General features: G+C 44.1%; 1 protein-coding gene across 2 annotated transcripts in view; it reads left to right on the forward strand.

Annotated features, from left to right (window-relative positions):
• The window catches only part of otud7b (OTU deubiquitinase 7B), an 81,703-nt gene that overhangs the window by 39,257 nt on the left and 25,002 nt on the right, over positions 1-17,444 (forward strand). For both annotated transcript variants that reach the window (XM_069185394.1, XM_069185395.1), the window contains exon 2: positions 17,204-17,410. In XM_069185394.1, coding sequence (XP_069041495.1) covers positions 17,326-17,410 — 85 coding nt within the window. In that variant the 5' untranslated portion in view covers positions 17,204-17,325. The remainder of the gene's footprint in view (positions 1-17,203; positions 17,411-17,444) is intronic.

Genomic DNA, 17,444 nt, shown 5'->3' on the forward strand with positions numbered 1-17,444 from the left:
ATTTCTTGCATTAGGAGGTTGTCTTTTCACATACCCCAGCTTGCTCTCCATGAGTCACACAGACAGGGAGAGAAGCTGGGGGTCAGAGCGCAGGGTCAGACATTTATACGGCACCCCTGAAGCAGCTGGGGTGAATGGCCTTGCCTCGGGTGCAAAACAGAGTAGGATTCCTCTGCCCGTCGTGGGATTCGAACCGGCAACCTTCCAGCCCCAGGCACAGATCCTCAGCCATTCTATATCAACACTGTCTGCTATGCAGTTCTTGCTTTTACATTTTGTTGGTGCGTCACTTGCATTGTACTCCTATATTGTGCTAATTTCCTGTATTGGAAATCACCCTGGACATTCCAGTTCCAAGGGCTTTATGGGCATGCCTGTATGTGTGTCCGGTAAGCACATGAATGTATGTTGACTAATGGGAAGCAGTGGGCTGAGAGGCTCCTGCCCTGGTACCATCTCCTGTTGACGTGGGCAGAGAGCAGATGGTGTGGAGGTGCCCACTCTGAGCCTCAAGTCTTGACTTGGCCAGTGCTGCAGCTCTGTGATGGGACTGGAGGTCCTTCTGTGCCAGCGTCAGAAAACCTGCATCTTTTTGCACAGTGATCCCTCTGTGCAGAAGATGAATTAGAAGCAATATTTTGCAAGGTAAAGTAATTAACAACAGTGTGCTCAAAACCAAATAACATGACATGCTATAATTTTCCAGGGGTTGAGTTCTTAAATTTGTCTCTAATAAACATTTAGTCCACAACTGTAACAATCTATTCTTTTAAATATTTGGCTAGTCTGGTTACTGAAAACAGAGCCTGTAATGCATATTGCACATATTGAAGTGAATCAAGCAGCTGGTGATGGGGAGTCATATGTTATTTTCCTGCGTACAGCATAATGAGTTTATGCTTTGAAGATGTGCTGTCCTCCCTCTCAGCCCTGTGCTTTAAGTTCCAAGCCCTCCATTCTTGCCTCTGGCTGATCGTAGCTACAGTGGCTCTGTTAAACCATGAGCATTATGAAAGATAACGGAGGTGTGATCTTCTTGCTCTGTACAACCCAAGGTTTAACTCATTTAGGAGGTGAAATGTGTGGTTAAGAGTGGGGGAGATACAGGCACACTGCTTCCCAGACTTGGGAATCTCTGTGGGTGTTGTTCAGTGTGACAGTGTTGAAAATCAGCACAGTGACATTGCTGGTGAGGTTGATCTACCCTTCTGCTTTGAATGGCTTCTATCATACGACAAGTGTTATTCAGTTAACAGTTGATTAAGCCTTAAAGCAGGTGCTTTAACTTCTTATCCAGACAATTAGTTCAATTAACAACTTAGCTTTAATTTAAAGTTTTAAGGAAAAAGTAACTAAGAGCAGAGGTAGAGATGGATTATGCAAGAAATGTTTATAGTATTCTTAGATTGTTTAGACCTCGATCTATGTGTACCCATCTCCTTCAAAGACTAGAATCCTTTATAAAAGTATCATAAGGTATAGCGGGAATTAGATCATTCAAGAAAAAAATAATTTAAGAACTGTTCTCTCAAAGTTCCCAATTTGATTATTGGGGAAGTGAAGTGCATTCTGTTTTTAATACTTGTATCTTCAAAAAAATTATTATTACATAAGCTTGCCTAAGAGTCCAAATTGTAATCAAATGTAGAAAACGGCAACTGTGTTGCTTCAAGAACCACAAGTCAAGTCCACTGGGATCTTTAGAAGATTTAGGTGTTGACTTTCTGCTTTCACATTACGTAAGAAAGGTGTCAAACAAGATGAATCTCCTGTATGAGACCCATCTAGTCTGTTCGGTAGTTATTAGCTCACTGATCCAAGGACCTCATCCAGATGTTTCTTGAAGAAAGCTAGGTATGCGCTTGGATGACATTGTGAAGTAGCTTGTTCCATAAAGAAATACCTTCCTGTTCTCAGTTTTAAATACATTTTTATACACAGTTTACACTGATTTGTTTCATTGTCGATTCTGAAGGAGTGCATAAGATGGACTTCCTCAGTACCTTAACATACTTGAATCATGTCCCCTTATAATCTTCTCTATCCAAAACCTAAAAGGTTTCAGTTGTTTCATCCTGTTAATAAACAATATTCCAGTAAACCCAGGACTGATTCCAGAGCATCAATATCTTTTTGCAAAACGGTGACCAAGTATGTATTTTAACATTTTTTAAAACATCAATTTTAACATAACATCTCTGGATTTATATTTTACACTTATAACTGTTTATCCCAACAATTTTCTTACCCTTTTTACCTTAAGATTAGCATCTCAGACTTTTTCATCGGTAGCTCTTTTAATCTCCTGAGTTGAGATTTTGTTTATAGTTTGTTTTTGCCACCTGCATGTAGCACCCCGGACTTGTCAAAATGAAATGCATTCTGTCAAGTGTTTTCCTAGTTTCCTGCATTTTATCTCTTTTTGAATGTAATTTGCTGCTTCTCCAGTGTTTGCTCATCCTGCTGTTTTGGTATCATCAGCCGCACATTTGGTGTTTCTGGTATAGCTTCACTGGCTAAACCGGAATCCAGATTATCGATATGAATTAGGAAGTGCTGTGGTCCTAGTACAGATCCCTGTGGTACTCCATTAATGACATCATCCCAGTTTGAGCACTCACCCCTTATCTGTACTCTATCCTGACATGCACATTTCCTTGAATGCCTACTGTCTGTAATTTGAAAATGGATTTTTTATGAAGTGCTTTATCAGAAGTCTTTTGAAAGTCAAAACTAACAATATGGAATGCTCTGTGTGTCCATTACTGTTGTTGTTTCTTCAGAGACCTCCGAGTTAAACTAGACCTACCATTTTCAATGTGCTTGTCTTTGGAGCAGCGGTGTGTGACTTCTGTTACACTACTTAACTGACATGGTATTTTAGTGAGCCCGATATCCTGTGTGTCCTTGTGTTGTAACTCATTCATTCTTAGAAACATAGGCAAATGAACTACTTCTGTTTTGGTGACAAAGTGATCGTTTGTTTGTCATCAAAACCATTTAATTTGCAATTTGATTCTTTCCCCACTTTGAAAATGATTATTTTTTCATACTCCCAGGCCCTAGATGAAACTTGAAAGTGCAGGCTGAGCCTTGAACATGGAAACAGGATGCAAAAAAGGCAGATAAGATATGGCCGACTTTATTTGTAGTGGCTCTCTGAAGGTATTTATAGGTATTCTGTAGGTGTGTAAATAAGGATATAGATGTTTTAAGCATTTGTGCAATGTTTCAATAAGTTCTGGATATTGAACTATTTTTCTTAAGGATACTGTAGGTACGTTTTATTTGAACATTTTGTAAGAAATCTCTGCCTGGGGATGAATCCTGTTGGACTGCAACATATTGCAGGTCACTGAGTTTGACTTTCTTCATTGAAGCCAAATGTTTTTGAGTGCATTGCAGATTACTTGTTCTGCTCATCAATACACAGTTGGTTAGGGCAGTAATTCATACTGAGGCTGTAATGTTCAGATTTTTATTTCATTTACTCTGTGTTGTCTGTCAAAAAGCTTCCTTCTCTCCCATGGCACAAAATGCTGAGGTAAAGGCATACCATCGCTAGTCTATTCTTCACTTTTGACAGGATGTGTGACTCTTATAGAAAATATAGTTCTTACATTTTGGTAGGGAATTGTTTTTGATCTTACGTTCTGTCTGTAGTATAGCACTAAGATTCCTTTAATAAAATCTGATAGATTCGACAGGGCCGATTCTATAGTTAGATATGCCTTCTCAATTTTTCCCTTTTCCAGGCCAACTCTTTGGGTGCTTCTGTGCAGCACTTTGCCTGGGCTAGCTGAGCCATTTCTCCAACAGCACGAAGTTCCAGAACAGACTTTTCTTCGCTCGCGCCGTTTCAGGGGGAAAGTAGTGCAGAACTGTTTATCTGGCATTTCCTCTCGAGTAGCAAGTCATTTTATTTCCTGAAACAAGCCGTAAAAGCACGTCCAAGAAGGTGAAATCCTTTCAGCTTTCACAGAGTCACTTTTTAGTAGTGACAGGCGTCTTATTTTGGTTGAATTTAGGTAGAGCGACAAAGGGATATGCAGTGGAAGTAATTAAAAGTGAGACTTCCTGTCTTAGAGAAATATGTGCTTTAGTTTGCATGGTAAGGAGGCTACAGTTTATTAAGTCACCTTCTTTACACAAAGTATTAGTATTTAGTCAGCAGCCATATCACCCTGCAACTCCCAGCTGGCAACCCATTGAAGCTCAGCAGGTGTGAGCCTGGTCAGTACCTGGATGGGAGACTCCTGGGAAAAACTAAGGCTGCTGCTGGAAGAGGTGTTAGTGGGGCCAGCAGGGGGCGCTCACCCTGCAGTCTGTGTAGGTCCTAATGCCCCAGTATAGTGATGGGGACACTATACTGTAAACAGGCGCCGTCCTTCGGATGAGATGTAAAACCGAGGTCCTGACTCTGTGGTCATTTAAAATCCCAGGGCGTTTCTCGAAAAGAGTAGGGGTGTAACCCTGGTGTCCTGGTCAAGTTTCCCATTGGCCCTTACCAATCATGGCCTCCTAATAATCCCCCTCTATGAATTGGCTACATTACTCTGCTCTCCTCCCCACTGAGAGCTGATGTGTGGTGAGTGTTCTGGCGCACATTTACACAGATCCAGGTGGGGCTGCACACTGGTGGTGGTGGAGGGGATCCCCATTACCTGTAAACCGCTTTGAGTGGAGTGTCCAGAAAAACACTATATACTGTAAGTGTAAGCAATTATTATTATAATTATTATTGTGGGAGTTGTGAACACGCAACCCTGCCGTATTCTTTTCCAGGACTCTGGCTGCTTTTAAGCGCCAGGTGAGGGGGGTCCTCAGATCAGTTTCCTCCTAGCAGCCTCCTAACCTGGGGCTCTCGTCTGATGGGCTGCTTGTGTTCTGCCCTCTCTGTTATTGTCCTGTGCAGTCGCTCCCCTTGCATGCAGTAAGACATGGTGCAAGAGATGCAGATGTCTACGTTAAGCTCAACAACAGGAATCCGGTTGGCTGAAAGTCCTGCCTGCAAGGGCCAAGCTCTTAGCTTATCTAATTTAAGATCCCATTGTAGTTCTGTTTTCCTTAGGGGCTGCTTTGTAGGGCCAGGACATGATCTCTAAAAATGAAAACACATTGGACGTCTGTGGGCTTTTAACAGTGTTCTGACAAATTGTTGTAAGAGAAACTGGAAAAGGTAAACCCGAATGGTGGATTTAAAAAAAAAAAACTTTCGGTTTGTCGTTAGGTTCTCCTTTCTTCACACTTGTGACTGCTTTTAATACAAATACCAGTCTAGCCGGTATGTTTCTAAAGGCCTTATTTCTTATAGAAAATCACTTGTGAATCGCCAGATTTGGTGGGCTTTGTAGAATAACACTGGGCTGATTTGTGGGTCTGCGTCACCTCACATTTGCATAACATTGGACTTGAGAATTTCAAATTTGCCGTCCCCTGCAATGGTATGTTTTTTGTCTCCTCCTTGGGTGCTCAGATATCTCACCATGACTACATAATGTGTGCATGAATGTTGTGCAGGTTTCTGTTTCATTCCACATCTTTTCATGCACTTTGTTCCAATCGAAGTATTATGTGCCAAATTCTTGGGGGGGGGGGGAACCCCGAACAAAGGTGTCCAAGCTCTCCGTGAGCCGGCCTCTCAGGAAGTGCATCTGGACTGGAGAGAAAGGAGCGCTATTGAAGTCCTCCCAGCTCCCTTTGCCAGCTTCAGGCCTTTCACCACTCCTGTTCCGGCAGGCTTTGTCTTCCCAGCCTGGCAGCCTGCTTTGCTGGGAAAATCAGCCGCAGACAAATACAGCTTTCCGGATATTTTTGTACTGATTGGGAAGGGTGGTGGTGATGGTGGAGGGGGGGCGGGGGTTGTGTTAACTGACTGTTCTCCGTTCTTCATATTTTCTCAGCCTTGGTTGGAGGCACAGTGTCCCGGTAGTAGCGTGTTCGTCTTGCGGCCGCAGGCTGGCACAATGCAGAGTTACTCCGCGCCGATGACTGCTGCTCCTTTATTTGTGTTACCACAACGCAACCAGATTCCTCATTCCAGACTTTAATTGTCCGCATTTCCCTTCATTCGGTCAGCGCAGAGCTGGGAAAATGATGTTGGGAGCGTGACGTCACCAGCGGCTCGTTTCAGGCCGCAGATGAGTCTGACAGGCTTCTGGTTTTTAATGCAACTGATGAAGACAAAATCACATGGAAGGTGTGCTTTGATGGAGACCCACTGTGAACCAAACAAGATGGGGAACATTATTAGTATTATTAATCAGATAAATTTCAAAGCTTTAAAAAGGGTTGAGGAATTATAGTGATATACCAAAGTCACAATGTGACACGTATCACGGTATGACCTACAGATGCAGCCATTAAGTATACGTCCGCTGGATCTGAAACACGGCAATACCCTAATTTTGTGATGAGTACAATTTCATGAATACATACTTGCTTTACCATCGATGCTGCTCTATCAGCTCTCATTCATCCTATCCTGTGAAAGTTGAGATGTTGTAATAAATTAACTCAGTTAAGATAACAGTACTTACAGTACATCTGCAACTCTGTTGCTGTCTGGCTTATCTTTATCACAGGCAAATTTAATTTTAGACGGAAGAGAAACTCTTTGTAATGATGATAAGTCATTGCTGAACACGGTTTGGTTGAGTCGATTACCACAACACAAGGCTGGGGCTGCTGTGCATCATGTGCGAGGCATTTTAATAGCTCATCCGTCCATTTTTAGTCCACTTGTCTGAGCAAGAGGCACGGTGCAATTTCATGTCAACCGATTTCCTGGTAACAGAGATTAAAAGGAGTTTAAGTGTATTTTGAGACAGCTGTAGAAGAAAAGGTTGTGATAAGCAAGGTTTTGTTAGGAAGGGGGTTCAGCCTAGCGAATAATTGAGAAAATGCCATAATTTGAAGTTTAAATACATATAACAGTTTGTCTGCTAATCAAAGATGCCAACAGTCCTGTTGTCTCTGCTCTGGTTTGAATTGTTGGACTGAATGCCATTTCTTACAATCACTGAGAGTGCAGGCCAGGGCTGAAGTTAATGCAGGCCACCTACTGACGTCTGTCACAAGACATGTGCCTGCTTGAGGCTCTGAGGATGTGCCTTTGTACATTAATACATCCTTCAAAATGCTGATGCGGCTCACTTTTTTTTTAAAGCAGGCAAGATGTCAAATGGACAGCGAAAATTGATGGTTAGCATTAATATTTACACTTTGTAATGCTGAAGTAATGCTTCCTTTCATCAATATGTTGTTTAATCACTATCAGTAGTCAAGGCTATGCGTCGACTCGTTTTCTGTGCAGAGGTTTCAGACCCGGAGCACAACTGTTCCCTTCTGCCTTTCAGACGGACTCCATGACGCTGTGTGCAGATCAGCATACATTCCATTAACTCAGTAGCCTGCTGTATAAAAAGGTGTAATATTGTTATTTATTTGTCATGTACCAGAGATTCTCATGTTCGAATTTGGTTTCCCCCACGTTGATTAATGAATGCCTAATGTGCTGAAAAAGTGAGTTCACTGCCCCTTATGATTTTATGGTTTAACATATTGAGATGCATTTGCCCTACACCTAGTTCTCACCGAGGCCTAATAGTAAATACGGTCAAACTAACCTCATTTGACAGTTAACAGACAAAAATTCGACTTGTTCATTATTAAGAAAAACAGCCAGCATTCAATATCTTTGTATGAAATAGTCCTGCCATCTCAGATAAGACTGGATGTAGAATCAGGAGCACCAGAAAATCTGAAGGGGGTGTGTTTACTTTTTTTTACAACACTGTACTATTTTGGAAAAATGACCTGTATGACCTGTGAGAGCTGATAGCACTTCTCAGCAGATGCTGTGTCCATTTGGGTAAGTGAGAGTTCAGCGTGTCTGCCACTGAGTTTGGGAATCACTTTATCTTGCGTCTTGCACAACAGACAATTCTGTTCATCGTGTAACAAGTGTGTTTCTATCTGATGACACATTTGCATGGGGTTATGCCTTATGGTCAGTGCCTCCTGTAGGCCCTGGGTCCTGTTGCATTACTGCAGTAACTCTTTGTAATGAACCACATTCTCCTCCTCCTGTCTGGAGGTCCTGTATCAAGCAGGAGCCCTGTGGAGCAGGCACTGACCCAGTTTCTGTGAAAGTAGAGCTGTGGATAAGATAAGATCACTGTATTGGCCATATACAATTTCTTGCATTAAGAATTTTTTCTTTTCGCATACCCCAACTTGCTCTCCGTGAGAGACACAGACAGGGAGAGAGAAGCTGGGGGTCAGAGCGCAGGGTCAGACATTTATACGGCGCCCCTGGAGCAGCTGGGGTGAAGGGCCTTGCTCAGGGGCAAAACAGAGTAGGATTCCTCTGCCGCCTGCGGGATACGAACTGGCAACCTTCCAGCCACAGACGCAGATCCTGAGCCACAGAGCCACCGCTCCGCCCCTGGAGGAAGGAGATGTAGGGCCATGCCATGTTTTTTCAGTAACACTGCACTGATTGATGAACCGAGGCATTAACGAGCCTTTTTAATAGCACACAGAGTGTAATACTGGAGTAGAAATACAGCAGAGAAAGGTCACTTTATAACCTCGGCTGTGTTTTTTTGGGGGGGAGTGAATTTCTCTTTGGAATGTTTTTTTATTCCACAACATTATACATTATAAGGATAGCAGGATTTTCTCATTACTGTTAAACTCCTCTCGGAAAACCACAGGTCTCTGGTTAATCAAGCTGGAGATCTCTTGTAGCTGGCAGCTCACCTCTTACTCACTTTTTTGAGGACAGGCTTTCTTGAGGATGAACAAAAGTTTCAAACTAAATCGTACATTTAGGATTGGTCAGTAGCAGTTTCTTACCATATAAGGTGTAAACAAGGTCAGAACGTTAGGCTGTTAGATCAGCCTTGGGCAATTAACCAAGACCCTAATCAGCTTAGACCCTATTCGTTTCATGTTGCTAATCATACGTAGGACACAGGAGTTACACCTCCACTCGAGAGACCTTGGAGAAACTTAGGTCAGCTGGGAGTGCACAAAACAGTGAAACAGCTCTTGAGTACCTCATTATTTTCCTTCATTACTTATATCATTACTTATTTTCAGCATCTTTTGCAAATTCACAATTTAATTAATTTACTTTGTTTATTTATTCCGTTCAAACACCAGTTTCGAAACACCAAACAGTTCAGTTATGATTGGTCAAACCGCTAATTCAGTCATTCACAGACTGTAGCTCCATTCTGAAATCCATCTAGTCTTTGAGGACCTGAAGTCTCTTGATTCATCTCGGTTTAGGGAGCCCCCTGCTTGGTAAAGGAAGCCCCTCCGTAGAAACGGTCTTCAGGGTGTCTCTAGCTCGGCGTTGGAGACCCTGAAACGATGACTCGGCGGTTCCTTCTTGAGACGTGGTTTGTAGTTCCTCTAGCTGCACTGCTCTAGGCCTTTCTGCGTTTCTTTTGATACAAGCAGCTGAACTCCGTGAATCACATCTCTACCTGAGCGAACACGATGTGAACAAAGCGCATCAAAGGGAAATGTGGTGCAATAAAGGAAATTAGTGTTTCGAAAGTGTGAGTCATTTTCCCACCTTGGAATATTAAGATAATAGATACACAGAATGCCCTGAAGTGCAGAATCATCACTAAAGAGCTTTTTGAAAGTTTTCCAGAGTAACAACCACACACAGTGTAATAGTAGATTATCCATGCTGTACACCTGTAATAATGTTCTCTTGTACAGTAATGACAGGTTTACAGGGAGAGGTTTTGCTTTTCAAAAAAACATTTGGAAATGTCAGACTAAATTATTGGAATCGTTTTTCAATATGACTTAACAGTATAACGCAAGTGTGGACAGCAAAGCGCATTCAAGACCAAGAATGGGAGGGAGGCACTTTTGAACACGTTTGGTAGGTATCTGGGCATGGTTGAAACCGTTTCAACTGGAACTTTAAAGAAACAATCTCAAGTCAATTAATTACTAGTGATGGGCTGATTTTATAGATCAGTGGTTCAAACACGGGTAGCAACAATTGGCAGAATTGTCCATTTGCAGATTTGGTAAGTAGATTTTTGTTTGCTAATTAAGTTATTCAATTTCTCAAAGCTTTTTATTAAACGGTGCCTATTTTCCTGTGGTATCATCTTAAACCCCTTGGGCTGTTTTGCCCTGAATTTCAAGTGAATAAATTGTAGGCGAGTCGACTGCTCCGTCATGTGATGTTGAATAACATTGTTTCCAGTGAAAAAAACTTTTGTCTGCATCAGGAGAGCGCAGGTGTGGCTTGTAACATCATTCATTCTGCCTTGAAGTTTCAAGGAAAACCTCCCATGTTACCTTCTCTGTGACCTGTGTAAAGTGAAATTCCACCTACCAGATATATTTCTGCTTGAGGTGTTTTTACGTTTGTGCTGTTGGCACATTGTCTGCCGACAGTATTGGGGAAACTAAGAAAGAAAGCAAAACTTGAACTGGCTGTGCTTTGTGAATGGTAATTATGTAGAGGCAGCTTGCATGCATGTCTTGTCTGAAGGGTTAGGACTGAGTTCACCTGAGGGCGAGATAAAGTTAGAAGTGCATCAGGAACACAGGGTGGAAACCAAGTTGGCTGAGAACAATAGTGTCTGTAAATTTTCTAAGAATAGCCCCAGTCTGTGACTGATGGTCCCTGGGCTCCAGGAAATCCAGTTTTGTTTCTCATTCAAGTGTCTGAAAGATGGAAGGAGATGGAGAGCCAGACGCTCGGTTTCTACCTTCAGTATCAGAATGAGGCAGGAGAAGAATACAGTAGTTCAGGTGGGGAGCTGCGTCAGCATGCGGAGGCAGCAAAGGAACAAGTAATGGGTTTATTCCCTGCTGAAAAGAGAAGAAAGAAAATGCAACGTTTCGGCTGTGGAACCTTCTTCAGGTGTTTTTTTTTTGTTTTAGGTCAAACTCTTTTAGAAAATTATTGGCCATCTTGTCGAGAAGGTCAAAGTATGAAGAACCATACAGTGTTGAGAATTCGTCCATTTTCTAACTGCTTGATCCAGTACGGAGGTCACTGGGAAATCAGAGCCCGTCTTACCAAGCAGTGGCCACAAGGCAGGATACATCCTGGATGGGACACCAGTCCATGGCAGGGAAGACACACACTCACACCAGGGCCAGTTTTCCCAGAAGGCATTTAACCTACCGGCAAGTCTTTGTGAGAACATGGAAAGTTCCTGTTGGTATTACCCCAGGAATTAAACCTGAGACCCCGGCGAGACAGGTGGGCTAACCACTGCACCACCGTGCCCCCCTCGGATGCGAATTCATAGGGTATTATTCGTCTCTGAGCCTGTTTTGTTTAGGAAGGAGCCAGCTGCATGTTTGCTCTAGGTGTTTTGTCACAATCACAATCGTTTAAGCTGTCCAAGCCTGCAATAGACAATCGATCACATGCAAAGACTGTAGCTGTGTCTGCAGCTCAGAACAGTGATGTCTTTGAGACTCCTTTCCCGGCTCTTTCGCAAACACCACACAGTTCAGAAAGTCTTCCTCCCGAGTTGTATCTTGTGACAGCATCCTCCAGCCTGCGGAAGACGGGGCAGAAGGTGACTAGGTTCTTAAGAGTCTTTGTTACCCTGCTGGAAAAGCTGCCATTAGTCAGATGAATTAGCCAATAGGCAGAGGATCCCTGTTACTGAGGGGCTTCACCTAGTCAGGCTAGAATCTGTTTGAGAGCTCAGAAACACGCCCCAATTGTGTAGTACTGATAGCTTTTTCAGGTTACACAAGATGCTAAGAAAAGGTAAAAAATATTAATTTTAGTCAAAATGACATAGGTGTGTCGCATATATGGACATAAGCTCTGAGTGGCTCAGCCAGTCCAGCTATTTCCTTAGAGCTCCCTTGTCATGTAACAGTGAGCTTGTAGGAGCCCTCATAGCAGTTTAGAATGGACTTGCTGTCCTTGGTGTTAATGAGACCAGTAGGGGGCGCTCACCCTGCCGACTGTGTGGGTCCTAATGCCCCAGTATAGTGATGTCGATACAATACTGTAAAAAGGTGCAGGCCTTCAGATCAAGCATAAAACTGAGGTTCTGACTCTCTGTGGTCATTAAAAAGCCCAGGGCATTTCTTGAAAAGAGTAGGGGTGTAACCCAAGCATTCTTGCCAAATGTCCCATTGGCCTTCACCAATCATGGCCTCCCTATCTCTGAAATGGCTTCATCGCACTGTTCTCCTCCCCACTGAGAGCTGGTGTGTGGGGGCGGACTGGCGCATCATCCAGGTGGGGCTGCACACAAGTGGTGGTGGAGGGGATCCCCATTATCTGTAAAGCGCTTTGAGGGGAGTATCCAGAAAAGCACCATATAAGTGAAATGATTATTATTATTAAGACACTATGCAGCCAGCAGAGTGTCAAAATGACAAATGGCACATCTATAGGTTGTGTAGATACTGTATATGAACACCGCTGTTATACAATGACATTACAATTTGGTATTTCAGATTGGGAGGAGAAATGCAGTATATATATTTACTGTACATGCATAGTTGACTTTCTGCTCAGTACCATTTGTGCTAAAGCATGTGGCTTGGAAAGCTAAAATGGATCAAACTGTGCAATAATATTCTTTCATTTCTCCTGTATGATATTGAGGGAAGCATATTAGATTTATTTTGAATGCTTAGCAAACTGTGTTCAGCAGCCTTTTCAGATTTGTGGAAGTGTTTAAAATGTTATATGTAGGTGAGCAATGTCCTGTGTTTAACAACAACCTGCCTACAAAACTCGACTTTCTAGCAGATGTTCCAAAACTGGGTTGTCAGGGGCAGCTTTGGAGTGGCTTGGGTCTCCCCCAGAGAGATCCACTACAGTCGAGTGAACTATCTTTTCGTGAGTGTAGTGGTGCTCCTACTCGCCTTTCACACAGAGGACCCCCCAGTTCATTTCTTTGACAGAGAAATTGGTTTTCTTTCACAACACCGGTAGAAACAATGTTGAATTGCCTTTCTAACTGAGAATGGAAGGTATTTCTTTACATAATGGGTTTTGGCTGTGTGGAACAAAACATGTTGTGGAGGTTGTTATCCTGGCTTCTGTTTAAGAAACAGGAGGGTGAGATCCTGGGTACAGTTAGCTATGGACTCCCCTCACTTGTAACCTTTCTGCGGTACTGGTTATTGTTCTGTTTTTTAGAAGGATTATGCCTGTTCTGTGGCAGCAATCGTAAACCCGGTCCTCACTTGCGCTGTTGTGACCGTGGTGGTCCCGCACGGGCTCGTGGCCTCCGCCGGTTCGTCCCGCAGCACCTGGGGCGCGAACCCGGGTCTCCGGCGTAACGCCACAGGGAACCAGCCGAGCGAGCTAAAGGAGACCCCCCCAGCCCGGGCGGCTGAGACCCCTCCTACGCGCAGGGAGGGCGATGACGTCAGCGTGTCCAGACTAGCTCCGCTACACTGTCCTACGTACGTCTGTTTGTTCCCAAATGTGAAGTCTTGACAGATCTGATGGCCCCTGCTCTTTCCTATGCCATGAATCGTCTCTGCATTGTGCAGAGACACATACTGTATCCCTGGTGCTTTCTGCTCTTGGTGGAATATTGGGTTTGGGTGAGTTTCCAATTGTTTTTAGTAATAATGTAATGATAATGTTTCTTTATTAGCCCTATACAATTTCTTGCATTAGGAATTCGTCTTTTTGTATACCCCAGCTTTTCTCCATGAGACACAGACAGGGAGAGAAGCTTGGGGTCAGAGTGCAGGGTCAGCCATTGTACGGCGCCCCTGGAGCAGTTGGGGTTCAGGGCCTTGCTCAGGGGCCCAACGGAGTAGGATTCCTCTGCCGGCCGCGGGATTTGAACCGGCAACCTTCCAGCCACAGGCGCAGATCCTGAGCCACAGAGCCACCACTCCGCCCCATTCTGTCTACTGTAAGCACAATACAGTAGAAGCAGTTCCTGGAATAATGGTTGCACTAGTTCAACACACTCTGGGCTTTCTCGCTGATAAAAGGTAGGCGGCAGTAGAAAGAAATAATCGCTGCTCTGTGATGAGGTTGTGCATTTCTGCATCAGCGATTTCACTGAGAACCTGGAGGGAAGAAAACATTCTGTGCCTTTTGCGTTAGGCCTTTTAGAAGTTGCAGGGAATGTCGCTCGTCCGTGCTGTTTTGCTTTTTTCAAGCACTCGTGATGATGAGTGGTGAGGTAAAAAAAAAACCTTATTCATTCTCTGCCTTTCTGAATCAGCTTAGGAGGTTTGGGTGACACTACCGTGGCTGGGGGCTCATTATGTCTGCGTATTTACATTAAATCTGCACTCGCCGTTTTGTCCAAAGGGACGGTTTTAAGAGTGCGCATGCAGACGTCAGCTGTTTTAAGTGACAATAAGTTGGCCACGTACTTTGTCGAGATGCTGTTTTAAAAGAAAATGACCAGCCAGTATGTGAATCCTTTGTTTTTTTTTAATTTTCCTGAAGAAGTAAAGCCTGTTTCCTAGAACTGGAGGAGTGGCCAGGGGCTGGGTGTCAGGCGTGCGTGTTTGCATGGAGAGGAATCTGGCTCCTGCAGAAAACGTCGTCATGCCTCCGCCACACCCGCCAGACTACCAGACAACACTCTGGCTGAGCAAGCGGATTGGGGCATATGGCAAAACTGCCCTTCAGTCTTGAAATCCGGGCTCTCCTTGTTCCGATCGTGGGCCCCCCTGGCCCGCCCCAGCCCTTCCTTCTGAAACGCGCTGCTCTGGAGTCACAGCTGGACAAGCTTGGCTTCTCCGGCCCCTCGCTTTCGCCGGTTTCTCTCCCTCTTGGGGCCTCAAAGCCTCAGGCTTCAGCCACACCGCAGCGCCCTCAGCTCCCAGCCCGCACTGCCGGCCTCCCTAAACTTGCTGCCCTCTCTTCCTTCAGCTGCCGTTCCCCAGCTCTGGCTCTGAATGAACGGGTTTTTTCCTTCCCCCCCCCCACATTTTCAGCTCCAGTCACTGCCTCTGCTAGTTTTTTTTCGTATTTGACCCGTTCCACGGTTCATTTTTGTGAACCACGCGTCTTCCCCTCTCCGAATTCCTCAAGGCAAACCAATACACAAACACCCTCTCCCTCTCAAAAGGCCTCTGCCTGCAGCTTTAGCCAAGCCTGCCTCCCTCCCTCAGCTCTAATCAGCAGCACATAGTCTCCCAGTCACTCTGCTCTGACCTCTAGCCCACACTGTCTACCAGTTCTTTCTAAACCCAGTTCCTGCTCGTTGTAATCTCCAGAACCTAAGAAAGACATTATCAATTCATAGTTCAACACTAGACTTTCAGCAGAGTGGGTGGATCATGTTATGCAATCTCTTGATCTCTCACAGCAGAAGAATGAGCAATCGTTCCTGCAAAGGCTCAGAAATAAAGATAGAGCTATACAGTAGGCTTGTGTTGCAGAAATGACATCTGCTTTGAGTTTGTAAGCCCTACCCATAAAATCGGAGAGCTCTTAAAATGCCCGGACTCAATTTAGGACATAAGTGGAGAAAATGAAGAGAATATACAATTTGCAAAACAAATAGGAAAATATAGATGCCACTGTACTTACATGCTTTGGGCTTTAAGCATTTAATGATGGTATAAAAGTCTTGAGAGCAAAACGGTTTGAACTATTCAAAAGGTGGTTATTTTCATTTCTGTGTGTTCTCATGTTTGGGGAAAATAAGCTGGGGCATAAGAAAGCCTACAAATCATTACTATTGATCTACCTTTGTCACATGATTGCTTGAAGCATAATAATCCAGGAATCCCATCATGCTGGATCACGCAGAAGAAGCTTCAGTGGCATAGCTAGGAAGTTTTTTACAGATTCATTTTTAAATTTTTTGTGTAGAACGGCTTGCATATTTATGCCCTGTGCCGTCGTCACGCCACATGACTTTTCCTCGGATTTTCAGTCGTAGCCTTCATTTACATAATCGTAAGAAAATCACATTGACTTTAGATTCATCACAGCCACTTATAGAGTCGTAGCGCGCCTGTTACCGTCAGTTGTGTAGTGTGACACCCCCAACAGCCCCTAGGACTCTCTGGCTCGCTACGACACCATCACACTGGTCTGATTTACGAGTCGCAAGTCGTAGGGGTGGGCAGTGAGCCAGATGTGTACCTGTGAGATAATTACTCACCATTACTTTTACACGTGATAGCGCAAAACTAATTTGTTTACAGTATTTGTTTTAAAGGTGTTTTATATTTTTAACTGTTTTATTTTTGTAAATGTGTTCTATATTTTATAGCACTTTTAGCAACAGACTGCTCCAGCTACGGTGTTCAAGGGAACGTTTCCGCAGGTCTTTCCTCTCGGCGGCTGTCAGGGTGTATAACGCTGCCCTAGGCTGGGACTGTTAGCCCTTCATCTGCTCGTCTATGGACAGCATGTTGCTCCATAGTACTTTTTGGACAATCAGTCTGTATAAACCTATGCACATTTTGCACATATTTTTTTGTTTTTACAGTGACTATGATCATCACATTTTGCACACACCTATGTATTTATTTATTTTTTATTTATTTTGTTGTCTTTTGTTTTATAACTATTCTGATGTCTGTTTTTGCTTGTCTCGGGCTGGACTGCTGTAACACATCAATTTCCCTACGAGATCAATAAAGTATTATCTATCTATATTTATAAAGAAGAATGATAGTTTTGAAGATGTTTATTTGTGGGAAAACAATGCCCGTGTTACACTTTTCAAGATGTTCACGTGCTTGTTCTCCAGGTTGTTTGTTTGCGTTTGTGTGGCGCTCCCCTTGGCTGCCAAAGCAAGGCGATGTGGCGGTGCTTTCACAGCGCCATACGAGACGTGTTAAACCGTGATGAAAGGTCATGAGGGAATCGTGTAATTAGTCGCCCCCTGCGATTCCTAGTCGTATAATTTGACACCCTCTAGGACAGAAAAGGCGGCGAGATTCAGCAGCAGCAGTCAGTAAATTTGACACGCTCTCCAACGAGAAGTCGTCGAGTCGTGTAGTGTGACGCTGGCTTTAGCCGCAAGCTATGTGTCTGTCCTTTACTGTGAACAGGAGTCAGTTATGTAGTCAAGGGTGCAAAACTCTTTGTGAGTCTGGGGTTTACTGTGATGAAGAAGAGGCAGTATTATTCTGCCCCCTTATCCCCGCTGTCTTGAGTGGTCTCCAGACGGGAGCAGTCGCAGGTTTTACTCATGGTGCTCATGATGCCTCCTCTCTGTGTCCTGTGCAGGTGTGGTTGTGACTGCTGCTTCACGACAGGAGGAGCCGCCCTGCCCGCAGGCCCGCCGGTGAGCTGGGTCCCCATTTTTTCTTGCTTCAGCTGGGGCCCTCGCAGTGTGAATTCATGATCACATGACCTTGGATATGGACGCAGTCCTGTCCGACTTTGTCCGCTCCACCGGGGCCGAGCCAGGGCTGGCCAGAGACCTGCTGGAAGGTGAGTGAGGTGCTGAGGTGCTGTGATGAGCCAC

The sequence above is a fragment of the Lepisosteus oculatus genome, chromosome 27 (assembly GCF_040954835.1).
Source record: "Lepisosteus oculatus isolate fLepOcu1 chromosome 27, fLepOcu1.hap2, whole genome shotgun sequence".
NCBI classification, from domain to species: domain Eukaryota; kingdom Metazoa; phylum Chordata; class Actinopteri; order Semionotiformes; family Lepisosteidae; genus Lepisosteus; species Lepisosteus oculatus.